The sequence below is a fragment of the Heliconius melpomene genome, chromosome 17, assembly GCF_056956725.1.
Source record: "Heliconius melpomene rosina isolate 202511_hmr_F chromosome 17, ASM5695672v1, whole genome shotgun sequence".
Lineage (NCBI taxonomy): Eukaryota > Metazoa > Arthropoda > Insecta > Lepidoptera > Nymphalidae > Heliconius > Heliconius melpomene.
This window is the reverse complement of record NC_140405.1, coordinates 5,243,648-5,252,695: the sequence shown is the minus strand read 5'-3', so window position 1 is coordinate 5,252,695 and position 9,048 is coordinate 5,243,648. Positions and strand designations below refer to the sequence as shown.

The 9,048-nt window shown below is 32.4% G+C and overlaps 2 protein-coding genes across 2 annotated transcripts; both read right to left on the bottom strand.

The window, feature by feature from the left end:
• Window positions 1–2,413: 2,413 nt before the first annotated feature.
• On the bottom strand, window positions 2,414–4,945 carry LOC146529963 (salivary endonuclease-like). The gene is made up of 7 exons (XM_085200626.1): window positions 4,684–4,945; window positions 4,315–4,511; window positions 4,052–4,200; window positions 3,633–3,778; window positions 3,294–3,547; window positions 3,008–3,160; window positions 2,414–2,722 (listed from the first exon to the last, which is right to left on the bottom strand). Exons 1-7 carry the CDS (start codon window positions 4,874–4,876, stop codon window positions 2,471–2,473), a joined length of 1,344 nt encoding a protein of 447 aa, XP_085056752.1. The 5' UTR covers window positions 4,877–4,945; the 3' UTR covers window positions 2,414–2,470.
• A 1,185-nt stretch (window positions 4,946–6,130) lies between these two features.
• Window positions 6,131–8,676, bottom strand: LOC146529962 (salivary endonuclease-like). The gene is made up of 7 exons (XM_085200625.1): window positions 8,434–8,676; window positions 8,136–8,332; window positions 7,893–8,041; window positions 7,673–7,818; window positions 7,145–7,398; window positions 6,734–6,886; window positions 6,131–6,426 (listed from the first exon to the last, which is right to left on the bottom strand). Exons 1-7 carry the CDS (start codon window positions 8,627–8,629, stop codon window positions 6,175–6,177), a joined length of 1,347 nt encoding a protein of 448 aa, XP_085056751.1. The 5' UTR covers window positions 8,630–8,676; the 3' UTR covers window positions 6,131–6,174.
• Between the last annotated feature and the right edge of the window lie 372 nt (window positions 8,677–9,048).

Sequence of the window (9,048 nt, the reverse complement as noted above, 5' to 3'; positions counted from 1 at the left end):
TGAAGGCATTGCGTGTTGAGTGGAGGAACTCTCCGCCGCGCCTTGCCTCGACACCAGAGCGAAGAAATGGTAATATAAGTTTAAATAAATATTTCATTTCCTCGAGTGGGAATCGAACTCACTACCAGTCGGTATAACAGTCACACTTTGTGCCCCTGTGCCACGACTGACCTTACAGATAGTATATTATTATTAAATTTTATATATATTTCTATCAATATAATATTTATTTTTTTGGTGTATTTTTTTTCTGTTTTGGGATTCTGTACCTCGAAAGCAATAAAACAGAACCCTTATAGGATCTTATATAGGACTTAGTACTTAAATATTGTAATAATAATTTAATATCAAATACGTTAATAGACTATGCAAATACTCTTAGTATAATAAGCACCAAAATGTCTAAATTATCTATATATATATAATAGGACTTGTCCTTACTGACTGAGGTAAGACGCACGCACAGCCGTAACTGCTGTTGGTAGAAACGTTAAATTTGAACAAAAGTTTACTTTCGTAATCTGGGCATCCACTCAGAAGGGATTTTGAAAAATTTTAACCCTAAAGGGGTGAAATAGGGGTTCAAAGTTTGTATGGAAAAAAAAATAAATCGGCACCGATTTTTATAAAATTTGAAATTTAGATTTTTAAAAGTATTTATTTGAATACGTGTTTCATCGTTTTCTAGAATTCTCTCCCTAAGGGTGCAAATAAGGGGTTGAAAGTTTGTATGGAAAAATCTTTAAATCGCCACCGATTTTTGAAATTTAGACTTAAAAATATTTCATTGAACACATGTTTCATGGGTTATTAGAATTCACCCTTAAATAGGCAAGCGAAGCTGCGCGCGTCCGCTAGTAATAAATAATAATGAAGGATGTTAATCCATTTATTATATTTTTATATTTTTACGTGAAGCCCTTGAAGTCCACATGATGGCAGGCTTTGTCAGGACATAAATTAGAGGCATTTTCAGCTAGAAATGGAGACATATCTTATCTTATATTATAAAATATACTTGAAAGCATCGTGTTGTTTTAGATGGCTTACGTAAGTAATAGTGAAGTTAGTCTCCATAACAAATAAAATATTTACTAACGCGTGACATAAATTAAAGCAACATATATAAATAATGCATTGCTCTTATTTTGTTGGCAGGCGCTAAGCCTAAAAATCAATTATCATGAACTTTGATTGCTATGCTTTCATTACAGGCGCTATAAGTAAATGTTCCTAATTGAATCTATTTATTGAAAAATTATAAGAAAATATTAAAAAAATACTAGTTTCGGATTTTTCCCTTTACATACACCCAATTACCTAACCGGATGCTAAATTTCACCATTCCAGGTCATCTGGAACTTGGTTAACATTAAGGTCTATAGGTCAGTCACCCCCCTAAAAATTTACGATTTTTGGACGTCATTATCTAAATAACTGTTTGAGCTGTGTTTATGAAATTTAATGCACGTATACAGGTAGGGGGTCTAAATATTTGAGCCAAATATGACAGCTTTAGATGGAATAGTTTTTGAGTTACGAATAGGTAAAAAGTGGCTTCAAATGGTTCGTGTAAAATAACACACGGTGCTGCTCGCCAGTTTTGTTTGTAAAAAAACTTGGCTACGCGCTCCGCGCGTTTTAAATGAGATCATTTACTAAAGATGTCACTGAAAAGACAGCGCTACAATCTTATATTGTCATTTAGTTCTTGTCAATATCATTAATAATAATACACCTATCCCCCGATTTACACGGTACTTTTTTTTTACACGTTTTCGCTTTTACACGGTTTTCCAAATAAGTTTTTTTTTGTTTTTATCGCACTCTACTAAATGCTACTGTGATTGAACACGTGCGCTGTGTACACATCGTGTCATAAATCGGTGCTTGGCTCAATATGAAGAAGTTTACAAAGAACTTATTAAAAATTCGAAGCTATTGTTAATAACCGATTTTATTACCATCTCTCATAATGTAAATATTTCTGCTTCAAACATGGAATCGGCACAATTAACTTCGAGTGATTTTTATTTCTGTGTACACCTAAAAATATTGACAAAAATCACAACTGTTAAATAGCAAAATTATGCATTTTCTGCAAGCTTTTCGATTTACACGGTTTTGACTTGAAAATTTTTAATTTTCGATTTACACGGTTTTCTCAGGAACGTATCTACCGTGTATATCGGGGGATAGGTGTATTTGATATATCTAAATTATAACAAATTCTTTTTTAATTTTGTTACTCTCTTCTTTTGTTTTTATTTTAATAAAATTTCATAGTAAATTATCTTTAGATAATAGCAATGGTTCCACTAAAATAGATCTTATCACCATATCTTTATTTGGGAATTCCTTTATTACGATTAGTATTTGTTTATCTTGAATATATTTTAAAATAAAATATGAATTAAAAGGCAATGTGCCTATAAATATGTTTTAATTAAAATATAATAAAAAAGATCACTTAAAATAGAAGTCCGTTTGAAACATCAAGGTCAGGAAGGTGTGTAATTCGGCTTCTGAAATCTGCAACTGTGCAGCAAAAACTGTATCCAATATCAACCCGGTCAGGTTGCCAGCCGATCCAATCGAAGTTGGCATTGTTACGACATCTGTCTGTACAGAATTGAAGTCCTCGCGCCTCCGCTAGCGTGTAGTAAGGGTTGTTTATTGAAATGAAGGCTGTTCCCTGACGTCTAGATGCATCGTATACGACCTATAAATATATTAAAAAAATATATTTTTAAAGAATAGTATTTAAAAATTGTACGATATTTTATAATATTTATAATTTTTTCGTGAATATCATCAGATTCGCGGTTAAAAATGTAAAATCAGTTTCAAAATATAGGGTAAATAAATTTTATATTGTTTTTATAAACAATTGACAATATAAAGAATATTGTATATTATTGTATATTTATTTTTATTGTATATTAATAAAATAATTGTGGGAAAATATTAATTGTCGACTGTAATTCAAAAGTGTTATTACAATTACCTTGTAGAAGTACAGTGGTACAGGTAATCGGTTGTTTGATTCTAGATAGATATCTACAAAACGACCAGATGAATCACGGAGTTGAGTGACGCCAAATGTGCCAGTGTAAATGACTGTATTGTATCCAGCTACACCAATACGCTTACGCGTATTCTGAAAAAAACAAAATATTTTCTAATCAACCTGTTTTAAATATTTATTTATCAAAATTAAATTTTAAAAGATTCGTTTTAGATTCGAGAGTGTAATTTAGACTTATAATTAGATATAAATGATATAGCCATACTTGTTCTAGACTGTTCCAGTTGCCAGCATTAAAAGGCTGCCACTGCGGAGCTGCATTTGTGAAGAAGAATGTAGCGCGCTGTCCAGTTGCGAAAACAAAGTCACTTTTAGCAGCAAGATGACCACGAGCCAGAAATTGAGTATTAGTGACATAGGTGTCCACCATACTGCTACCTAAGAGCTGACCAATCACGACTCTTTGATTAGCTTGAGTGTAAGCGGTATTGACGGCTACACCCGGGAAGAAAGCACCAGCTGAAAAGTGTTATAAAATTTTAAAAAATATTCTTATTAGCTTAGTTATTACATTAAAAGATTATATTTTAGATTTAGTTTTTACCTAACCAGCTTGGACGGTCAACTCCTGTTTGATGAACGGTGTTAGCAGGATTTTGCACGTACCACACATATAGTACTTCCAATCGGGTAGAGTCGAAACAGGACCAGTACAAAGGGTAAAATATATTGTTGACAGTAAAGCCGTGTCTGAAATTGGTTTTTTTTAATAAAAAATATTATTGTTTTGCCTTCTGGAGACGCCTATTAGATCTTTGTATAGACAATGTATGTAAATAGGTTTATTATTATTTTATTCTTATGGACTAAAATAGCTGTAGATCTGGAATGATCTTTGAAAATATTTCAATAGAGAGTGAGGCGCTTGTATCTACATACGTATATATGCCATGTTTTGTATTAAAAAAAATAATGTTAGCTAAGGTTGAATTTATATCATAAAAAAATATTCAGAATAATTACCGAATAACGATGTTGTTATTAAAGCATCTCTCATTTGTTTGTTGTGATTCATAAAAAGAGTTGGCGGAGCAGGTCAACTGTCCAAAAGCACCGTTTCCGTTCAGCCATCCGGATCCCGATACCAGTGCATTGCCGACACACCTAGCTGTCTAAGATTAACATTTTATTTGGGATCATCTCTTTCGGTAAATATAAAAGAAAGGAGTGTATTTAAATTAACATAAGTAAATATTTTTAATATAGGTAAAATTAATATATCTTACAGCGGTTTGGACATTTGTGGCGATGTTGGGATGCTGTATTAATCGATTTGTTCCAGGACAAGAAATTACGACCTCTTCATTTGAATTAAGATTAATGATGCCCGTATTTCCATTTGCTTCAAGATAGTTATTAATCGACCTGCGAATGTACACTGGCTGAGGTAGTCCAAGATCTCCATTGACACGAATGGAACAAGCTAAAAACAAAGAAAATAGATGAAAAATATAACAATTAATAAATAAATTTGACAGAAAATTGATTCACACAATACTTTTAACTCAATAATATTATATTATCATTGAGGTTTGTTTATTATGATTTATAACAACATTACCGCTTTTTTGTGCAATAAAGAATATTATATATACCGCTTCTAGATGTTCGCGATGCAACTGTAGCATTAACCCAATGGCGTTCTTCAATTGCAAGCCATTCATCTAAATAATCCTCGAATTCCTCTTCACCCAGCTCCAAGGCTAATTTGTCTGGACTGGGCATCCGAGGTGGCACCGCTGACAAAGCGAGCGACACCGCAGTAATCGCCAAAACTAAACGCAGCATTGTGGTACAATTTTACGTTTCCTACCACAATACCACAAATTAGGTGAAGCAGTCAGTTCAGTAATGTTTGATTTCATATTTATATAAAATGCGTATCTTTTAAGGTAACTCCGCGAATAATCTTTGATTAGATAGATAAGAGTATCTATACAAATTTTACGTGAAAAAACCAAATGAGATATTTACATATGTGTCATGATGAGATCGATTATTAATTAGGTATATGTTAAATTCTATTTATAGACTAGCCCAAAATGTCTATAAATATCGACAGTTTATTTCTTTTTCAAGTCTTAAGAAATTTCGTAAATTTCTTCCATTTGACATCCCTTGGGGATTCCTATACTTTCGAGGGATAAAGGACCTAGGTAACTTATTTATGCTTGTGTAACCCATGAGATGCCCATTCTCATAAATTGTAACCGAGTAACTAATTAATTTATTGCAAATACCATATTTATATCATAAAAGGGTTTCGTAAATTTGGTAGAGAGAGTATTGACACTAAACAATACCCTAATGTTGCGTTATGTAGGCATATGTAAGCAGATTTGAAAGCTGTATAGAGCGTGTGCTTTCATGGAAGTATACGCATTTCGTAAGCTAATTGTTTAGAGATTAAGTTCGAGATAGTGTTCAATATTTTCTTTATCATAACATCAATTAAATTTAAGATTATTTTATAGCAGTACTTGGTTTTTCTAAACTCCATTGGGTTTCCATTTATAGACAGATATATATATAGTAATAATTATTATCTAACATGTATACCTACTTTTTTCCGATCACATTTGAAAAACTGTATTCATGCGCTGAGCTGCAGCAGCAGCGAAAAATGGAATGTGAAATTCTATGACAAAATTACAGGCCAATAATAGGATCTTGAATAAGTTCTCGGTGTTACTTATCCAAAATTAAAAATATATATATTTCAAATTACAGTCAGTTCACTGAAAGTATGCCTTTCAATACAGACAGACAGGTTTTTCTAATAGTAAATAAATTGTGTAAATATATAAATTTATTTAAAGCAATCCAAAACCCTTCTTAATTCTTGAAAATATTACATCTTTACAGTTACACGTTTGTACCCATAAGCCAAGACTGGCTTCAATATATTTATTGCACACAAAAACATCGTAGTTTTTTTTTATTTTAATATAAATTTAACATTTTAATGTATAATAGATGATACATGTTGATATTGGTACGGGATTTAAAAAAGTAATACAAACATTGATTAACGTTCAATTATTTTAATTTCACAGTCTTATTTTTGTTCATTATCAATAATGTTCCTAAGAAAGAAGTCCGTTCGATACATCGAAGTTAGGAATATGATTAATACGATTTCTAAAGTTGGGGATAGTGCAGCAGAAACTATAGCCAAGGTCAATGCGGTCTGGTTTCCATCCAACCCAATTGAAAGCACTATTGTCACGGCATCTGTCGGTGCAAAACTGTAGTCCTCGGGCCTCCGCCAACGTGTAATAGGGGTTATTAATGGATATAAACGCAGTTCCTCTACGTCTAGATGCATCATACACGACCTGAAAAATTTTTACGTTTCATTATTTTGTATGTACACTCATTATAGAAGAGATAGAGAGAGATAAGAGAGAAGAAGATATTTTCCATTTAAAGTAAAAGTAATGTGTAATAATTGAACATGACCACTTCTATCGCATGTGTCAGTTTGTCTATCTATCTCCTAATCATACAATATGACAATGTGTGTAAAAATATAGATACATATACATACATTATCATTATCGATTACTCGTTTTTATTCAGCAGATATTATAATGTGGATTATTTAGTAATTTTTTTGTGAAAAAAATTTAGCTTATTTCTTACTTTATAGAAGTAGAGCGGTACTGGAACTCTGTTGTTAGTTTCTAAGAAAATATCGACAAATCGACCCGCTGAGTTACGAAGCTGGGTTACTCCGAAGGTGCCAGTGTAAATGACCGTGTTGTACCCAGCTGCAGATATACGCCTACGAAGGTTCTGTAAGATTGTGAGGTAATTAATGATTCATATTGATATTAATTTAAAATTTATCAATTTAAAACCAGGTCAGTCCAGTGACTGTAAAGGCGATTGGTTGTGTGTTCCATCTCCGCTCGAGTAAATGAAATATTTATTAAAATTTTTATTTTCATATCGACGGAAAGTGGAGAACGGAGTGTCTCAACACTAGGTTTACTATGCCTACCTTGCTGTGACCCGGATATAGCGTGAAGCTGATTTTAATTTAAAACTTACTTGTTCAAGATTGTTCCAGTTGCCAGCATTAAAAGGTTGCCATTGTGGGGCTGCATTTGTAAAGAAGAATGTGGTGCGTTGTCCGGATGCAAAAATGTAATCACTCTTAGCGGCAAGGTGACCGCGAGCCAAGAACTGAGTGTTAGTTAGGTATCTGTCCACCATATTGCTTCCCAAAAGTCTAGAGAAGACATTTCTTTGATTGTTTTGAGTGTAAATGTTATTTATATTCACTCCCGGAAAATGGGCACCCGCTGAAAAAGTATTATTTTGTAGGCATAATTTACTATAGTTTATTGCAGAGTGAAAAACAAGTAGATTAACGAAGATAAAAAATTATTAATTTGGAAAATAATTCCTTTACTGTTGTGTTATCATCGTTCATTACAAAACACTATTTAATACAGAAACATTTGAACAATTTAATTAATATATTATCTTGTCATTGAACTTATAGACGAAGTAATTACATAAAAAATATATTTAGAGATTATAAAGATTGTTACTTTAAGTTGGGGTTGTTCTTACCTAACCAGCTGGGACGGTCAACTCCTGTTTGATGGACGGCATTAGTAGGATTTTGATTGTACCATACATACAATACTTCCATTCGGTTACGATCGAAACATGACCAATAGAGGGGATGGAAGACGTTGTTAACAATAAATCCATGGCTACAAAAACACATAAATATTATAGCACTTTGAGATAATAGTATTATAACTATTTATATATTTGAAAACCATACCGAATAACAACATTGTTGTTAAAACATCTTTCATTAGTTTGTTGTGATTCATAAACCGGATGGGCAGAACAAGTTAACAGTCCAAAAGCTCTGTTTCCATTCAACCAACCGGAACCAGACACTAAATTATTGCTCACACATCGGGCGGTCTATGTAAAATAAATTAAAATTAATAAAAAAATACATTTTTTAATTTAATTATATATTATGAAACTTTTGAACCAAAACTTGAACTAAACTTACAGCGGTTTGAACAGATGAAGCAATATTGGGATGCCGAATCTGCCGATTAGATCCCGGGCATGATATTATGACTTCTTCATTGGCGTTAAGCCGAATAGTTCCACTGTTTCCGTTTGGTTGAAGGTAAGTGTTGCGAGATCTGTGGATGTAAATAGGCTGAGGCTGTCCAAGGTCTCCGTTAATTCGGAAGGAGCAACCTCATAAAATAATATTACTTAGCGTGCTATTTAATTAACTGAAAATATAAATAAATTATATATCTGCTTAATTTTTTAAAATTACATTAAAAATCTATTACCACTTCGCGCTGCTCTGTTATTTAATAATGTTGTATTAATCCATTTTCCTTCTTCCACTGCAAGCCATTTGTCTAAATAGTCTTCAAATTCTTCTTCCCCAAATAAGAAGGCTACATCTTCGGGATCTGGTAACCCAGCTGGGATAGCTGAGACAGCTAAGGTAGCCGCTATGACCGATAAGATCACACGGAACATTTTTATTCAAAGGCCTGAAGCTAAGTTGTGTGGAAGAGTGTCGATGAAAAGTTATGTGAATATCATTTTTATATCTTTAACTACCACTATCTATTTGTCGTGAACTGAAAGAAATCTTCCTCATTAACAAAGATAAAGCGATAGTGCTAATCAGATATTTATAAATATAAAAAAATATATTCTTCTTTTTATATTTGTATAAATAATTAATAGATACATTTATTTACTTACTGGCTTATTAATAACATATTAAATTAATAAAATAAAATTTTAAAGGAACTGTAGTTAACTGGTACAGTTCGTGGGCTTCACCATTAGATATGTTGATCTCATGTTCATGTTATCGCTTATCCTCTTAATACTAAAATATAAAAATTGCCGTTTTACCTTTATTTGAAGTGAAGATTATTTAAGACTGC

Excerpts from the sequence above, each read along its gene's own strand:
- LOC146529963 (XM_085200626.1), bottom strand. The coding sequence starts at position 4,876 with ATGCTGCGTTTAGTTTTGGCGATTACTGCGGTGTCGCTCGCTTTGTCA. Across the intron at positions 4,201-4,314 it reads CCACAAATGTCCAAACCGCT|ACAGCTAGGTGTGTCGGCAA; the intron begins GTAAGATATATT and ends TGTTAATCTTAG. Across the intron at positions 2,723-3,007 it reads TACCACTGTACTTCTACAAG|GTCGTATACGATGCATCTAG; the intron begins GTAATTGTAATA and ends ATATATTTATAG.
- LOC146529962 (XM_085200625.1), bottom strand. The coding sequence starts at position 8,629 with ATGTTCCGTGTGATCTTATCGGTCATAGCGGCTACCTTAGCTGTCTCA. Across the intron at positions 8,042-8,135 it reads CTTCATCTGTTCAAACCGCT|ACCGCCCGATGTGTGAGCAA; the intron begins GTAAGTTTAGTT and ends TATTTTACATAG. Across the intron at positions 6,427-6,733 it reads TACCGCTCTACTTCTATAAA|GTCGTGTATGATGCATCTAG; the intron begins GTAAGAAATAAG and ends AAAATTTTTCAG.